At 36.6% G+C, this 19,508-nt stretch overlaps 1 protein-coding gene across 1 annotated transcript; it reads left to right on the forward strand.

Annotated features, from left to right (window-relative positions):
• Nucleotides 1-7,786: 7,786 nt before the first annotated feature.
• LOC102740878 (regucalcin-like) lies at nucleotides 7,787-19,276 on the forward strand. The gene is made up of 2 exons (XM_081817138.1): nucleotides 7,787-8,348; nucleotides 19,236-19,276. Exons 1-2 carry the CDS (start codon nucleotides 7,787-7,789, stop codon nucleotides 19,274-19,276), a joined length of 603 nt encoding a protein of 200 aa, XP_081673264.1.
• The last annotated feature ends 232 nt before the right edge of the window (nucleotides 19,277-19,508 follow it).

Below are 19,508 nucleotides of genomic sequence, written 5' to 3' on the forward strand. Positions count from 1 at the left end.
AACCCTTAGCTTCCTGCCCAAGTCCCTCTCATGACCATTTTTATTTGCTTAGCTTTTCCCCTCTTTCTTACTAGCATCTCTATTGAATGATAAGAGCAAAAGGCTCACTTTGTTGACATTTTTTTCTCCTATGGTTTTCTGGTACAGAGAAACAGGAACATCAAAAAGAAATCATAGTTGTGTTCAGGAACCCTAGTTTTTTGAATGCTTGTTTATTTTTTACAGGAGACAATAAACCAAATTCCTGTTCGAAAAGAATCATTATACACTTGTAAGTATTTTCTGAGAAATAATTTCCCAGAAGTGGGGTGTTAGATCCAATGATATGTATACTTCAGTTATATAGCCAGATTTATTTTCCAGAATTTACAGAAATTTCCAGACTCATCACTGCTCTTGAGAAATGGTATATGAAAGTATTGTTTTTCTTGTAATCTCATGAACACTGGGCACTAACATGATCTTACATTTTTGCCAATCTGAAGGGCCAAAAGTTTTATTTTATTGTTGCTTTTGTTTTCATTTCCCTGAATATCAATTCTCCTTGGGCTATATGCAATGTTCTTACTAATTTGAAGAACTACTTGTATCTTAACAAGATTAACCACTTTTGTGTGTGTAGCAAATATTTTCTTTCAGCCTATAATTGTTCTTTTAATTTGATTAAGTTGCCTGCTCTTATTCAAAGGGTTTTTTTTTGTTTTTGTTGTTTTATTATTTTATTATTTCATCTGGTATTTTATTTTTCCTTTATATATTTTGTTTCCATCTTCCTTACCAAGCTTCCCTTTACTTCAAAGTTATGTACATTCACAACTTACTTTTTTTAAATACATTTATTTTTCTGATTGAAGCTTCTGTTTTGAATTTATATTTGTCTAAGGACACACAATTGGGGCTTCATTTATTTTCTTCCAGTGCTTACCTTAATATCAATTGCTGGTAAATCCAAAACTTCCCCACTGACTTATAAATGAGTTGTTTCATTGACTAAGTTCTTCTCAGGAAGTAGATTATTTTCTGGCTTTTGAATTCAGTTCCTTGATATTAAGTTTCAGGAAACAATAAATATTCTCACCATGTCAGCACTGTTATGTTTTAAGACTCTTAGACAATTCTTAAATATCTTTCTCCCACATGGACTTCAGAATCAGTTTATCAAATTCTAAAAATAATTGCAGCATGTTTTTGATTTTAAGAAGTTAGAAACAATATAAATTCTATAAATAGGAAAATGGCCAAAAATTTAGTGCTTCCAAATTATGGAACAGGAACAAATTAGGGAATAAATTTAGATCATCTGAATTATGGAATACTATACAGTTATCAAAAAGAATGTAGTAGACCAAATGTATATAGAAGTCAATACATACTTATGTAGGAAGGGTGTCAGGTAAAATTAATATAGGAAATTATAAGATAAAATATTTAATGCTATTCTTTATTTGTAAGAAAAGCAAATCAACAATCCCTACATAAGTACATATATACTTGAATAAGCAAAGGGAAAAAAAACTGTGGACTGAAACAAACTTCTTAGTAATGGCTTTCAGGGATGTGGGCTTTTCTCTGTGGAGACTAATAATTTTACTTTAGATGCTTTAGATTCCCTCATTCAAGTATTACTTATATAACTAAAATATTCAAATGCCTAAAATTAAAAGAGAAATATATTCTTGCTATATTCAAAAAAGTAAAGAATAAGAAACAACAGTTAAATCCCCATTGACCTTCTTATATTTTTACACTTTACAGAAACTGTATTTGGTGGAGAAATTCTCATCATGCGGTAATTTACCCAGTTGTCTCCCATAGCATGCAATCCACACGTTTTTTCTTTTAACCTGTGTATAGATCTCAAATAGCATAAATTCTAGATCAAAGTATATTCAGGTACCTTACAGACTGAGTTTCCCAATGTACAGATGAAGTACGTAAAATGTTAAATATATTGGCCAAGTGTAACATCTAATGTGCCTAGACATAAATAAACACGCTTTATAAACAAAACCTTAGGTGGTGTTCTTTGACTGGTTCTGCTAAGGTCTTGATCCTGCAAGTTACTAGGACTCACAATTTCAACATTTACAATACTTACGGAGTTCTTTTACTTAAGACCTTATAATGACCACAGAAGATTCTTTCTGCATGACTAAACACACACAAATAAAGAAAACCATATATAGTAAAAGTTGCTATCTGTTAGCTGATGAACCAGATGAAGCAAATGGCTTTCTTCCCCTGAAGGAAATTGTTACAAAATTTAAAATAATTGACAATATATTTGCAAGTAAGGATATTTTTCTGATTACTCTTGAACAGTCAGAATATCTGGAGAAACTGGATTTACTTTCTTACACAGTAACTAATGGACATATCTGAGGATTATTTGGAAATCTCAAACTTTATCTACTAATGAAATCTAGCATGTAAACTTTCCACTTTCTCCTTTGTTGTTAACAACTAGAAAATTAACTATGTTATGCGATTGGATTTATCATGGGTAATTGGCCTTTGGTCATTATAAACAGTCTCCAATGCTATAAAAACTAAAAACCTGACTCCAGCTAAGCAATTGGAACTTGTCAGTGACTTCAGAGCTGAGATCCCCCTGTCATCCCCACATGACTGTCACAGAAGTTTCTCTGCCTGGATGCAAACCAGGAGTTGTAGGCAGAGCTTATCAACACCTGTGGCAAGAGGAAGGCCATATCAGCAAGACCTGACCTGCTGAGACCACAAAAGTGTGGGACCCAGACTTTCTGATATGGGTGGCATTCCTATTATAGCAAGTGTCCCATTAGTTAAATATAATATAGTGCCTTTTGGCTAACAGCTAGTGGAATCTATACTTCTACTGTGGGCAAACATACATAGAACACATAGTGAAGACAGGAAGAAATGTAGGAAAGTGATGGTACCTCCAGTTTCTACATATATATACTCTGCAAACGGAGAACTCCCTCCCTCCCTAACTGGTTCAGGCTGTAACTCAGGGATTCTGTATCTTGGCTTCCCCTCCCTTGTCTCAATTCCTTAGCTCCACCTTCTGGGATCATTTGGGAGCCTCAAAGTTCCCTCAGTGAGCACAGTCTAAGCTCAGCCCTCACTCCAGCCCAAGTAAGGAAGCATTTGCTCATTCTTTCACTTACTTGCAGTCATTCAGAATGTCTTAGAGGTCCTGAAAACTGACAGTTCTCTCCTGGTTGTATAATCTTATATATGAGATACTAAACACCTCTGAGCTTCCCCTTGCTTATAGGCAAAGACTTCATGAAACCACTGACCTCCAGAGTTTTAAGGATTAATTGAGATCATTACTATAAATATCTTAGCACAGCTTCTGGCACCTACTAAGTGCCTGTCTAAGGTGGTGGGAATATTCAAATGTTGAGACCAAGACTCAATTCCTCTACTGTTGGAAAAGGTCTGTGTGGTTCAGTGGGAGAGCTATGTAAATATTATGCACTAAAGAGGTTTTATCACCAAATAAGTTTGGGAATGCTAAATTATGCCAAACTGAATAGATTTCTTTCCTCAAGAATGCTTTGAGTCCTTAATAAGCTAATATGCAGGGCTACTTTCTAAGAAGAAGATGAAGGCAGCATCTACCCAATTTTCTTTTCATATAAGGAATGATTTAACAGAGAAGTATTTGAAAGATTATCACTCCCATGAACCACAGTTTGGAAAATGATCACCTATTATGAATGACGTTTCAATCTTTTATATTTTAATGGAAAAAAAGTGTCCAGACCAGGGCTGGAGTTTTAGTTTCTTAAAACTCCTTTATAATGTGTTTTGGGTACTTCAGCATTTTTAATAATAATAATAATAACAAAAATAATATGAAAACAAAAAAATTATATAGCACTTATTATATTCCAGACTTCTTGCCAAGTGCTTTACATATATTAACCCATGTAGATATTGCACTGGTAAAATTTGTATAGAAATATTTTATCTACTTATGAAAAATCTGCACCATGGGATGTCAGAGATGGAAGTCCATCTAGCTCATCTTGGCTATTTTTCTGAAGCTCATAATGCTTGTAAATGGCAGAGTTGGGACTAAGATGCACGCCTCCTAGCCCCTTGCACTGTTGTCCTCTGCAGTTTCCAGTCTCTGATTCTGTGACACCACCTGGTCTTTTCTCCAGAGATCTAAATATTTAAAATAGTGGGGAGAGGTCACTTTGCTCAGCTGTAATTTTCTACCATTATGAGGTCTTCTAAAATTCCACACTGTAATTTATTGTCTTTCCAACTTAATGATTTCAAAATAAATCCTACAAATTCAAACAGAACTCAGCTGTTCAAAATTTTCCTCTACTGAAAATGTCCCCAAAAGAATTTGACTTAAGACTGTGTCCTTAGAAATGTTGCGAAAGAAAAATGACCAAGCAAAGAGACTTTACAAATATTTTTTGTTTCCTTCTAGGGCTCCTCTGAACTCTTGACTCCAGGGTCCTTGAGAAAGAAGCATGTTACTGGAAATTAAAGATCTCTAACGAGACCAAATGGCAGAACAAGATTTCTCACCTTTCCAGCTCTGTGCTGGAGGGACCACCAAGGTGAGATGTGGTTTTAGTCTCCGGGCGTCCTATGACCTTGGCCTTTCTGCAAAGACCATCAACAAGGGTGCTAATGACTGCCTACTGCTATGGGAAGAAACAGAGGCTGAGCAGACCTGAGCTGGGCTGACTGCTTCCTTCCATTCAGAGCATTAAATCATCTGCTGCTGCCAGTAGCTTTCATCTACTCACGGGCCGAAGCCAGGTTGATCCAGTGACCCATGAAGCAAAATTACCAAGCATCACGCTACCAAGCCAGGCAGTCTGGGATCATATGGACTGGTTTTCACCTCTTAGATAATGCAACTCTCACATTTGACTGGATTTTTCCTCGGGCCTGTGGGCTGAGCATCCTCTTTCACTATATTTTGACCCTCTTCAAGGTGGGGTCTGCCACTTGAAACTAAGCGTTGATCAGATGGTCCACAATGTAGTATATTATATACATTTAGAATATTATCTTCCTTCCACCCTTCGTCTCATATTAAATTACTTACATGATGAGATAGAGAGGTAGAGAGACTTATTTCATGGAGATATGTATAAGCCTCTTAGCTTGAATATCCCTAAAATTCTCTAGAAATTGTCACTTTGAAGTGTTTGTACTCACAGGGTATCACAAGTACGACCAAGACAATTAATTAATTTCTCTGAATCCAGTTAATTCCATATTATACCTTTTGAATGAGGGTAACATAAATTTGAGGTTTCTTCATGTAACCTAAATTACTTAGGAAACATTTTTGGTGGCTTTTAATACTCATGACCTTTGGCAGTGCTATGGGTAAATGTCTAATGATCGGCTATGTGGGGGAAATAAATACACCTATTTGAAGCATTTGCCCATTTCTGTGGTGTAAATAGTCTGACCATGGCCACTTTCAAGCCACCTACATGAAATCACTAAAGGCAGAGTTGGAAAAAGATGTTTGGTACCGGGGCGCCTGGGTTGCTCAGTCGTTAAGCGTCTGCCTTCGGCTGGGGTCATGATCCCAGGGTCCTGGGTTCGAGCCCCACATCGGGCTCCCTGCTCGGCGGGAAGCCTGCTTCTCCCTCTCCCACTCCCCCTGCTTGTGTTCCCTCTCTTGCTGTGTCTCTCTCTGTCAAATAAATAAATAAAATCTTTAAAAAAAAAAAAGATGTTTGGTAGCATACCATTATATAGTATTCCCACATGCAGATAGAATGGACACACATAATCTCAAGAGCCTAGGGAATAGTGAAATGTAGTAAAATAATCAGGAGTTGGAAATGTAGTGATACAATATAGCATAGTAAGCATATAGTATTAACAGTAGTAATATTTTTGGTATTTTTAGACTTTTAAAATTTTATTATTAATAGTATTACAAATAAAATGGATCACAAAACTACAAAATAAAGGTATTATTTTTAGGATAATTTATTTAACTGGACTATGTTTTACCTTTAATAATGACAATGTTTGACCACTAGCTCACAAAAATCCTGAAAATTTCACAATTGGCTCTCGCAAGTTGGTCTGATGGGGCTCCTGCACACACAATATTGCTCCTGGGGAGGAAATAGAAACCATCATGATGACCTGGAAAGGGTGCTGCATTGAGAGATGGCTGACTCAGGAAGTTAATAGTGGTTAAAGGCAAAGGTTCAGGAGCCTGGCTACCGGTGTCCAGACCCCAGCTTCTCTTGTGGCCTTGGACTTGGGCAAGTAGCTTAACCTCTCTGAATCTCAGTTTCCTTTTAAGGTAAAAAGGGGATTATATAGGAACCTAACTTACATGAATTTGGGGGTTTTAAATAAGATAATGTTCGCACAGTGGCTGTGCATAATAAGCAAACAATAAGACTATTAGCAGCACCAAGTTTCAGCTAGGCCAATAAATGCTGTGTGATCATGGGCAATTTATTTCCTTCATCATTTATTCATATGTAGAATAAGGATTTAAATACAAAATTATTTCTAAATGCTTTTTAATTCTCAAATGCACAGTGATTAAGAACTAGAGCTTTTAAGTTAGATAGACTAAATTCAGATTCTGGTCCTCGTTATATAAGTTGTGCAACTTTGGACAACTTAATTCATCTTTCTTACCCTTGATTTCTTCATCTGAAAGTCGAGAAGTAACAGAAGAATTTGTTGTACAGAATTTTTTAAGGTTAAAGTAAGGTACATCGTAACAAGGCCTTAGCTCACTGTTTGGCACACTGTAGGTGCTCAATAAAGCTAAGCTGTTTTATTAATAGTATTAATATTATTATAGTTTATAATGGTATTAGCAGTGGTAGTATTTTCAGTATACCATATAGTATTAATGTAGAATATATTATTAATGTACTATGTAATATCTTACAAATACATAGTAATAGTATTGGTATTATTACTATCATTTATTAAAGATATTATTTAAGATTATAAAAAAAAGAAGATAGCAGGAAGGGAAAAATGAAGAGGGGAAATCAGAGGGGGAGACGAACCATGAGAGACTATGGACTCTGAAAAAACAAACTGAGGGTTCTAGAGGGGAGGGCGGTGGGGGGATGGGTTAGCCTGGTGACGGGTATTAAAGAGGGCACGTACTGCATGGAGCACTGGGTGTTATGCACAAACAATGACTCATGGAACACTACATCAAAAACTAATGATGTCATGTATGGTGATTAACATAACATAATAAAATTTTAAAAATATATTATTAACATTAATAATATTAGCATTATTAATAAGATGAGCACACAGATACAAACATTTTTTTTGTATATGATATACCTTACAAGGGAAGGAAACATGTCCTAAGACATCAAAATTAATATCAATAATAAAATATATAATGTTAATAAAGTAGGTGCTATTACTGGGCATTTTCTAGGCATCAACCAGTGTAGTAAGTGCTTCACATATAATTTAATTAACCTCTTTGAATCTCAATTTCATTATTTATGAAATGACTTTAATATCTATCATGTTGAGTTATTGAGAAAATTATAAGTATTATAACATTAAACTCAGTGTCTGGAAAAAGTCATGCAATAAATGATAGCTAGTAATAATAATTGTTATAATAGAATCTACTTTATGGGTTATAAGGATATATTTATGCTTTTTGAAAAATGCTTATCATATTGCTTAGTGCATTATATATACTAATTAATAGAAGGTATTATGTGATAAAAATAAATGATGAAGCCAGCTCTCCGAGGGTCACCGACACCAAGAGAGCTCCCCGTTGACAATGTCTTCCATTAAGATCGAGTGTGTTTTGCGAGAGAACTGCTGGCGTGGGGAGTCTCCGGTGTGGGCGGAGGCGTCCAACTCGCTGCTCTTTGTAGACCTTCCTGCAAAAGAGGTTTGCCGGTGGGATTTGCTCAGCAAGCGCGTGCAGCAAGTGACTGTGGATGCCGCCGTCAGCTCTGTGGCCCTTCGCCAGGGAGGAGGCTATGTTGCCACCATTGGAACAAAGTTCTGTTCTTTGAACTGGGAGGATCAGTCAGCAGTAGCCCTGGCCACAGTAGATAAAGACAAGAAAAGCAATCGGTTCAATGATGGGAAGGTGGATCCCGCTGGGAGATACTTTGCTGGCACCGTGGCCGAGGAGACGGCCCCCGCGGTTCTGGAGCGGCACCAGGGGTCCTTGTACTCCCTCTTTCCTGACCACCACGTGGAAAAGTATTTTGACCAGGTGGACATCTCCAATGGTTTGGATTGGTCCCTGGACCACAAAATCTTCTATTACATTGACAGCCTGTCCTACTCCGTGGATGCCTTTGACTATGACCTGCAGACAGGAAAGATCTGTAGGTACTTTTTCATTATTCTTCTTAATACTGCTGGGATTTTTTTTTCATATGTGTGTAACTAGGAAGCTGCCTCTTCCTTGACTCGTATGAAAAGGCCCTTACTTGTCAAATAAAGAACTGGCTGATGTGATAAAAAATAATAATAATAAATAAATAAATAAATAAATAAATAAATGAGTATTTACCATTTACTATCAATTTACCATTGAGAATGGTTTGGTGGGTCAGGATGGAGGTCAGAGAACAGTCCAGAATACAGCTCCAAAGTGTTGTTGAAAAGAGTGGCTGTTGTGTTTTAATCTCTTGCTCCTGTGTTGGGGGTGGGTGGAATGTGAGAATCTTTTCTGGGGGGGAGCATCCAGCAGGGTTCCTGCAGCTGGAAAAGGGTTAGACATTGTCAACGCTGGCTTAATGAGGTGTTACAAATGTAGGGTAGAGTTGTTAGGCTAGCACTGGGTTGAGGTGGCAATGCTAATAATTATTCTTTCTAGTCTAATGGTATTGAATTAGGACAACTCTGTTCTTTGGGGGAATCTGTTGAAAGCCATGGATCTTTTGTCATTGTCATTTGTTTATTTGCTGATACCGTGTCTCTTGGGATTTTAAGACACTTTTTGCTTCTTCAATGTGTACTGTCAACTGTAGCTCTAAAACATTGTCAGATTATTAATGATCCCAGTTTTCATCTCTCTGTGTTTATCCATTGCACTTACTATGAATCATTTTAATAATTCCTTAAAATACCATCCCCAAGTCAGTCCATATGGCCTTCTGATCTCATACTTAGTAATAAACACAAGGACATATGGTTATAAAATGAAGTCTTTCAGGATGCTCCAGTTCATTATTCTATTGCCCCTTAAAGGAACAGAGTGAGCTGATCCAAAAGGCCAGATAGTAAATAAGAGTGATCTCATCCTCTCACTCGGCATTGGCTGCCACCTCCTTGGGGAATAATTACTTAATAAACTCAGGCTGCCCCTTTCAATGGTTTTATATAACACAAGGATAGCTTTTTAGAACACATTCAGAATTAATGCTACTCTTATCTGAGATCAGAGAAGCCTAAATAGATCTGGATCCATTGAGTGGTGTTGGGAAATCTGATTCTTGGTGAAGCATTTTTCTAGAACATCTGAGCCTAAGTTCAAACCCAGGGTGGAGTTCTCAACCAAATCAGACATCGTGATTACATTCATAGAAATATAAACCCTAGGGACAGACCCAGAAAGATAAATAAAATTACCATATAAGGGGCACACCCTTGTGCATATGCAAGTTGGTGGATATTGAGAAATATTAATATAAAATTTCAACAATCCTGGTCATCAAAACTACCAAGTAGAGTAATCAGGATATTCCATTTTGTTCATCAGATTTGAAAGGTAAAACAAATAATGCCCATGCCCTTAAAATTGTAGTGAGAGCGATTCTCCTTAAATATTGCACATGAGAAAGTAAATTCTACCATCTTTTAAAAAGTTATTTCAAAAGAGGAATCAAACACCTCAAAATATATATACTATATAGTCTTTGATACAGTAATTTCTTATCTGTGACACTGTGCCCTGGAAATGTAGAGAAATACATGATTATAAAATTTATAATCCTGAAAAAAATTTAAAACTACCTAAAAATCCAACATAACTTAGTAATAAAAGTAATGCTTTTGAAAATATTTTTATGGTATATAAATTACCATAAGGGTAAAACAATAAGGGTGAAAATTATGTAAGAGCTTTATGACTTCAGCTATATTAAAACCTGTGAAGAAAATATCTAAGAACAAAGTTATTTCTAGCTAATGGGAAAATGAATCATTTTTATTTGAGTATTTCTTTATAGCCATACTGTAATTTTAGTTCAGTATTAAAAATGAGTTGAAGAAAGATAAAATTGAATACAGAAAGCCCATTTGGGATTCTTTTGTAATAATCCAAGCAAGAGATGACCATGGTCTAAACAATAGAGGTAGTAAAGTATTTCTTTAATGTTCTCCATGGAGTGTATAATCGGAAAAATGAAAGTAATTTTTTAAAAAGGGTACTTAGTGCTCATCTGAAAAAGCATCCTGAAATATATGTGGAGAGACACAATAGAGAAAACTAAGAACTTAAAGGGATATAAAATATTGGAGTAATTTGGGTTGACTTTTCCAGATTTGAAATCATTCTTTTCTTTCATTAATTGCAGAATTACTTTTAAAAAATACTTCCAGTTTCAAATACCCAGAGAGCTCAGTTTGAGGTACATTGAGTCTAAGAGGAAAAAATTTTTAGTAAGAAGAAAAGATGTCATTTTTTAAAAGGGTGGTTTCAGATGGGTTTGGCACAATTGAAAATGTGTCTTTGAAATGTGTTTAGTATTTCCAGACAAGGAGGAACTGTCACCTCACATTGCTTGTGAATCACTGCACATCTGGTCCTCCTGCCCTGGGACAAAAAATGCAACAGGAAACATAGGACATTAAAAGACAGTGGATATTGTTTGCAATCAAATCTCAGATTGCTGTCTGCCTGCCTTCCTTCCTTCCTTCCTTCCTTCTTTCCTTCCTTCCTTCCTTCTTTCCTTCCTTCCTTCCTTCTTTCCTTCCTTCCTTCCTCCCTTCCTTCCTTCTTACCTCTCTTCCTCCCTCCCTCCCTTCCTTCCTACTTCCTTCCTACCTTCCTTCCTTCCTTCCTTCCTTCCTTCATGCTTGCCATGTTTAAAAAAAATAGCAAATGATGTTTCACCACTCATGGGAACTTAGCATTGCAGCCTGATGTGGTATTACTCTGCACACCCTGTTCAATCAGCAGTTTTGTGGTTGTGATGTTAGGCTGTGGAGGTGATGTTAGGCTTCAGGTAGTAGATCAACTTGGTCAGGTGAACTCACTCAACTCACCAGCCTCATCTCAATTTCTTTGAAAAGTTTCTTGACTTATTTGAGTGCTAAAACCTAGAACTGGGCACCTTCCTTGCAGTTGAAATGCCACAATTTAGACCAACTAAACTTTAAAAATAAAGAAATAAAGCAGCAGTTTTTATCGGTAGGAATTATTGGTTTAGTTAAGGTTTCAGGTTGTTGGTTTGTTTGTTTTCATTATCATAAAGGTTTTTTGGAGTAAAATGGTTTTCTGTCCAGGCTGGAAGGGTTCAGTACCATTCAGGGTAATGGTATCTGTAGGCATAGGGAAAGGGCAAGTGTGGTGGAGTGGAAAATTTGTTTTCCTTTCTTTACAATCCCGCCTTCTTGTTTCCCTCCCTACTGTTGGGTGTCTCATACATAGAGTTTGTCTTTGCCCACCTTTGTATCTACTCATTTCAGAAACAATTGTTTTCTTTTCTTGGGACTTTAAAGATGAAAGAACATAGCTTGTCTTGACAAAACAAACAAAACAAAACAAAAACAACAACCAATATGACTTCCCCAATTGTCATTTTTCCTTCTCTTCCTTTCTTTTTTCAATCACATACTAATGAACTCCTCTTATACACTGTGCCAAAAAGCTGATGGTAGGAATATAAGACAGAAGGAGGAAAATGATATAGCCATACTGTAATTTTAGTTCAGTATTAAAAATGAGTTGAAGAAAGATAAAATTGAATACAGAAAGCCCATTTGGGATTCTTTTGTAATAATCCAAGCAAGAGATGACTATGGTCTAAACAATAGAGGTAGTATATACCATGGATAATTTTAAAAGTATATAAAAGACTGAATCATGAGGACTTGGTAATTGATTGTGGTGTTGGGGAAAGGAGAAAGAGGCAGTCATGAAGACTGTGAAGGTTACGGCTTAAGCAACTGAAAGATTGATCGATGGCATTCATTGAAATTCAGAGAACAGATGAAGATGCAGTCTGTGGTGGGTGGGAATATGAATTCAGTTTTGGGAATGCTGGGTATGAGACTTTGATCGGATATCCAAATGGCGATACCTAACATGAAATTGAGTATAAAAGTCTGATGCTCAGCACAGTATCTGGACTATAAACATATGGTTCAAAACATAAACATGACTGAAGTCATGGAACATATGAAATGAATATATGGAATCACCCAAGGAGAATATATAAATGGAGGGCCTAGGAGAGAATCCAGAGATACACCAAGGAAAACGTTCATTTCAAGAAGATATTAGTGTTCAAGAGGCAGTTGATGACTTTGTCAAACTCAGTTTCAGCAGTACAGTGGAAATAGGACCCAGATGGCAAGATGCTGAGAACCAAGCAGCCCAAAACTTTAGGATCTCCATCAGGTGATGCATGTGCATTTTTGGACAGATTTAATTTGATAAGCTAAATACTCTAAGTTGTTTTGGGAGAAGGTGGCAAATGCCATTTGTACTTGACAGCAAAAATATTCTCTTCTTTTCAGTTACTGTTTTTAAAAATTAGGCCATTTTAATTCTTTATCTTTCTGATGATACAGCCTGGTGAAGGGAACAGACTAGTTAATTAAGGATTTTACTGTGCTTCTCTGGGGTGCTTGGGTGGCTCAGTAAGTTAGGTGTCTGCCTTTGGCTCAGATCATGGTCCTGAGGTCCTCAGCATCCTGTTCAGCAGGGAGTCTGCTTCTCCTTCTCCCTCTGACCCTCTCTCTGACTCGTGCTCTTTCTCTCTGTCTCTCTCTCAAATAAATAAAATCTTAAAAAAAGAATATTATTGTGCTTCTCAGTGTGAGCATTTGCTAAATTTCACATTATATAATCATTTGTTTCAAAGAAAGGAAAATAAATGGTTATTTCTTTTTATTGGGGATGAGGTAAGTGGTGTTCTCTAACTGAAATAAAATATTTAATTCTTTATCCTAAGCAGGCTCCTCGCCCAGCACAGTGCCCTATGAAGGGATTGATCTCACAACCCTGAGATCATGACCTGAGCCAAAATCAAGAGTTGGATGCTTAACCAAATGAGCCACCCAAGCGCCCCCTGAAATATTTAATTCTAAAGTAAAATGAAGAGATGCCTGGGTGGTTCAGTTGGTTAAGCATCTCCCTTCGGCTCAGGTACTGGGATCACGTCCTACATCAGACTCTCCACTTCTCCTTCTGTCTCCTGCTCCCCCTGCTTGTGTCCCCCCGCCAACAAATAAATAAATAGAATCTTAAAAAAAGTAAAGTACAATGAATAATGTGAGTTTACTCTGACAGAACAAATATATCCAGTCATTGGAGATTGACAAAGATTGGTAAACAAAGCAAAACACACAAATAGATCCCCACCTATATATCTTAAGGAACATAGGGTTTCTTAAAGAATAATGAACATTTAGTGGTTATTTGTTCTTCTTCTTTGAATAATAAATATTAATACAATATGGCTGAAGTAAATTACAGTATTTAGTTTTCCAAAGATGGCGTGGGAATATGTAGTTAAATGGAGAGTATGACCAGCTGTTTCCTCAGGATAGAAATATCCCAGAAGTAATTTAAAAATGCTTCTACTTTTACACAGGAAGATTCTGGAGGCAAGCTCACTTTATGATCACTTTTGAAATTTCATGGATATTGAATTCGTTCCAAAATGGACTGTAAGGTTTCAAAGAGCAACATTTGCATTCCTTATTGAATTTAGAATCTGTCATTCTTCAAAATATTGGGTTGATGATTCAGAAAGGGCACATAGTCCCCTTTCTTTGCTTCAACAATGGGTTTTATCCAAAAATCTCAAAGTACTTTATACAAATTAACTCACAGTCCAATCCTTTTAATATTTTGAATGAAGATTAATGAGACTCCTATTCCACATATGGTAACATGGAGTTTCTGGAAACCTTGGATGAAGTGAATGAGACATGACATAGCTGCCAGCAAGTTTGCAGATGAGCCAAGAATAGCAAACAAGATTTCTACTTAACTGTTTTAACCACCAGACACAGAAACAAGAAATCATAGGTATTAAATAATTAAAACAACAGACTAAAACATGGTCTAGAAGGGGAAGTTTTTTACTCCAGGTCTACCTGTGTGTGAATCTGAACAAATCTCTAGATTTTGATGGTCTTGGAGGTTATCTGGGGTGAATTGATTTCTAAGAGTCCTTCTAGAACTGATATTCTAATTCTCTGCAGACCTCACTCTGGAGAAGAGGTCTTGCCTGAAAATAGAATGGTTGAAAATATTTGTGGAAATGGAGCTGTGGGACGTTCCTGTGCATCTCTACATTCTTCTCCTTAGCAATATTTACTGAATTCTGCCTCAGAACTAGCTCTCATTGTTTTTCAATTGCTATTTCCATAACTTCTTTCCAACAAAGTCAGTTTCAAATTAAGTCAGCTATGATATTCTCTAGATCATTATACAATTAGCATCACCCTTTATCCTTTTCTCCAAGGAAAAAGAACATAGGTACATAAAAGCAGGGTGATTAGGAATGCAGGTTCTGGAATCATACTTACCAGGATTAAATCCCAGCTCAGCAGTTTAATTGGTGTGTGACTTTGGAGAATCTATTGAATCGATCTTAGCTCCAGTTTCTTCATGTCTGAAAAGGGGAAGATAATATATCACCATTTATAATAAAAAATAGGGCCACCTGGGTGGCTCAGTTGGTTCGGCATCCAACTCTTGATTTTTGGCTCAGGTCATGATCTCAGGGTTGTGGGATCCAGCACAGCATCTGTCTCTGTGCTCAGTGCAGAGTCTGCCTGAGATCCTCTCTCTCTCTGCCCACCGTCCCCTCCCTGCTCACGCTCTGTCTCTCTCTCAAATAAATAAATAAAATCTTTAAAAAATAATAGTAATAAATAGTTTGTGGGGAATAAATGAATATAAAGACTTTAGCATACCTGCTACATAGTAAATAGCCTTGCTTCTCTGTCTTTTTTCTTTCTTTCTTTCTTTTTTTTTTTCTTTTTGAGAGATACCTACCCAGTCTCGATTGTATGCCATCCTTTGTTATTGCGAGCTGGAAGTCCAGGAACTACATTTCCCAGAATTCATTGCCATCAATATTCTGGTTTAAAAATCTTTAATGAGATACATATATGTGAGATTTTGAAGGCAGAAAATAGATAGAAATTAATATAACCCCTCCGCCAGAGACAGGTGATGCATGAGCTTTAGTAATAGACAAATACGAGGTTTTGCCAGTGGCTTTAAGGAGATCCCCAAAGAATTACCATTTTAATGCCACAGGTAGCCAAGATCATTGGCGGTGGTCTCCAGGAATTTCAGTAACATCCTAATTTCTTGAAAGAAAGCAGTAGCTTCACTTAAATTTCACTTCTTTGTATCTTTCAACAGTTTTGTAAGGAACTAATTTTCTAAATTAAGTGCCTTCCACCTTGAATGGTTTCTGTTTTCTTGTCTAGTTTCTGAATGAAATCTATGAGATTACTGAGTACGAAAGACAGAAAATAATAATAACAATAATAACTTAATATTTAGGTCTTTACTCAAATGATATCTTTTTAATGAGTGCTTCCTGACTATCTGGAAATTTCAACCCTGTTTCCATTTCCCTGCTCTTTGAAAATCTCCTTGGCATTTTTTTCACTTTAAAAAATAATAGTGATCTTATTTATTTTGTTTATTGTATTTCTTTCTGGGAAATTTAGCTCACAAGGCTGTGTCTTTTTGACCCTTTGTCTCACTGTTCACCCTTCAGCCTTTCAATATATATATGTACATATATATATAGATATATATATATATATATATATATATCTGGCATGTAGTAGGTGCTCAATAAAAATACTTGTTGGGGGCACCTGGGTGGCTCAGTTGGTTAAGTGTCTGCCGGTTAAGGGTCTGCCTTTGGCTCAGGTCATGATCCCGGGATCCTGGGATCAAGCCCCACATCACATCGAGCTCCGGGCTCGGCAGGATGTCTGCTTCTCCCTCTGCCCCTCCCCACCTTGTGCTCATGCTCTCTCTCTCTCTCAAATAAAAAAATGAAATCTTTTTAAAAATACTTTTTGAATTAAAAAATGAAATGTTTATTCTGTACCAGAGTTGATTTTAAGTGCCATATGTATATTATCTTATTTAATATTTCTAAATAAACCTATCCAATGGCGATTACCATTATGCCTAATTTATTAGAGCAAAGACCTAGCCACAAAGGTGGTGGAGCAAAGGTGTGAACTCAGACTGACTCCCAAACCTCTACTGTCAACCATGACACCACATTGAATGAAAACCTTCTCTCTTTTGGGTATGGGACTAAGTCCTCCACATTGTGTTGGAATTTCAGAAGGATACCATGTGTTATGTGTATTTATTCCACTTATAAAATGAGAAAATTGAGGATTATAGAAGTTGAGCAGTTTTTACAAGGTGATACAGCAACTTAATGGCACATTTCAAATCCTCCTGGGTCTGTCTGCCTCTCAGGTCTCAGGGCTATGCATCTTACCAAACTAGGAAACATTTTCAAAGAAAGATCATCAGAAGCTTTTCTCTTGAATTCAGATAAAACATATAAGGAAAAATTATATTATATATACTGCCCATGAGTAAAACCAGAGAAATAGGTTTAAATCTGCATATGCTTTTATTAGAACAGACACATTTTAGCACAAGGGAGGTCTTCTTGTCAGATGTTAACATAATCTTGGTTATAGCATATTATTTTCATTAAGCAGTAACTGTTTCCAGGGTGTGAGCCTATTTAGCTTATAATAGGACACAGTGTAAATACCATGCCCCCGATTCCAAAGCTCAGCAAAAACAAAACAGCTGTCTAATATGAGGCATTTTTATAGGCTGAATGAACAGCTCACATTGTTATGGAAAGGCCAATTTTATGAAACCACACTTTAAAAAGCAAGTTGGGCCCTGCCTATTCTCCTTTCCTTTGTTAGGCAAAAAAAGAAGGCTTAAGATGTAGACAGCATTATCTCTTAAAATGTCTCTGGTTATGGATGAGATCCTCTCTTTGGAAGAGACCCTGCCCTTCATTCAGTAAATCATTTAAACGTAGGAGGGAGAGTTTAGCAAAACAGAAGGATGAGATGCTGGAAATAGACGCTGTAATTTCCATTGTAGGGGGCAGGGGAACCATATTATACAAAGCAGTAACAGCAGATGGATATTCTTTATTGACTGGAGTCACCCATTTGCACGCAAGAGGAGGATGTGATTTGGAAATGAGCTGTCCTTTCTCCCCACTGTTCCATCCCCTCCCAAGATTCCCACACTCCAGTCATTAGAATATGCTAACTTGGAACTTCTTGAGGATGAGAAAAATTTTTTGTCTTCATTAAATGCACATATACCTCGTTCCTCACTTTTATAGACCTAATCTAATGCAGTCATTAGATCAAGAGATCTCATGTGATATTTCTGTGACTCTGTCATGATCATGTTTTTAGTTTGGCAATTATTTGAGTTGCAGGGACAAAAGACCTTCGGTATACAAGAAAACATTTCTTCTCTGTGTAATAATACTGTTGTTGGATATGGTCATGTCTTTGAGAGTTTTTATGAAATGGAAAATTGAAGTGATTAGGAATATGAAGTATAGTTTAGTATCTGGATGTGTAGAAAGAATCCTAGACTGGGAATCAGCAGACCTAAATCCTGACCTTGGTTCTTCCACTAATTAAGAGTGTAACCTCAGATAATTCTCTTAACTTTTCTGGTCTTCAGAGTCTTCTTCTATAAAAGATGGAAAGTGTATTATTTTATCTCATCACAAAAGAAAACACATGGACCAAGAAAAAAATCAATATTTAGACAAATTGAAAAGCTTATTTAACAAGTCAGATTTTTATGTAAAAGTCACCAGAACAATTTCTTTATTTTATTTTATTTATTTTATTTGAAAAAGAGACAGCAAGAGCGAGAGACAGAACACAAGCAGGGGGAGTGGGAGAGGGAGAAGCAGACTCCCCGCTGAGCAGGGAGCCTGACGTGGGGCTCAATCCCAGGACCCTGGGATCATGACCTGAGCTGAAGGCAGATGCTTATGACTGAGCCACCCAGGTGCCCCACAATTTCTTTTTTCATTCATCCCAAGTCAATGATAACCACATGAAGCCAAGGACAGGATTGTTTATCTAATTTAGTAAATATTAATAATAATAATATCTGAGCTTAATTATGAGGACAGTTTAGTAAAATCAGAAGAGTTTGGGGTTTTGTAGTCTACAAACTACAGACTGTTGTATTTTCATCTTATTTATAAGTACAGGCAGGCTTGATGATGCATGACCCATATATTTACCTCCTGGAAATGAGAACTAGAATCTTTATTTGTTCTTATAAAAGACTAGCCCATCACAATGAGGGATGAAACTTTACAGAACAGGGCTAAGGATACATAAGATATGCCCCCACTGGAATAAAGTGTTAGCTAAAGCTGGAATTATGTTGATTTTTTTAATTTGGTAAAACCATTCAAATCAACTGGATTTATAGGAGATGACAGTTGGATAAACCTGACTACACAATAGCTTTGAGAAGCAAAAGATCTGTCCCTGATGAGATGAACACTGACTTGTGTGCCCCTTACCTTTCTGCCACCTCCAACAAGTACGGCAGTTTTGAACTCCGAGAAATATCTAAAGGAAGAGATGGTAAGGAAAACATGCACTGTATGGACTATACTTTCTATAAATTGGCCTCTTTGAATTTGTCAAATAGCTTGGAACACGTAGGTGGTGTGGGATGATAAAATGCCTTCTCATGCTTTGGCATTAAGAATTGTCCATGGTTCCCAACTGGTGGTAATGACAGGGTGTGTTTGCACAATTTAAACTTTGGTGGAATACTTTCTTTGGAGGGAAACTTTGGGCAGTTTCCCAGGTTTGATTTTTTTTAATCACTAAAATATGCTTTTGACTTGAGGTAAATTAATTTGTGTTATTTGTGCTGCAATTAAATATGTCCAGCTTGGCAATTATTTTCCTTCTCTTTAAAAAAACATTCCTGTTTGTTTATTCTTTCTTTGTAGCTCGGAGGAAACCCAATCCACTTTGGAACAAGGCTTTTTAAGACATGGATGTAATTTGGTGATGAGATGGATCCACATTATTCCCATGACCTTTCCCACTTTTACCACCTCCCTTGTGCATTCATTTCATCAGAGGTGGAAATGTAAAACAATAGAGTCAGTTATGTGTTAGGGGTCTCAAAAATACCCACCTTAAGTACTTTTTTAAAATCCAAATAGACAACATGAAAATATGCTGACTTAACAGTTGTTAAAATTTACCAACCTCCCACA

The sequence above is a fragment of the Leptonychotes weddellii genome, chromosome 4 (assembly GCF_054177405.1).
Source record: "Leptonychotes weddellii isolate Sample4059 chromosome 4, ASM5417740v2, whole genome shotgun sequence".
Lineage (NCBI taxonomy): Eukaryota > Metazoa > Chordata > Mammalia > Carnivora > Phocidae > Leptonychotes > Leptonychotes weddellii.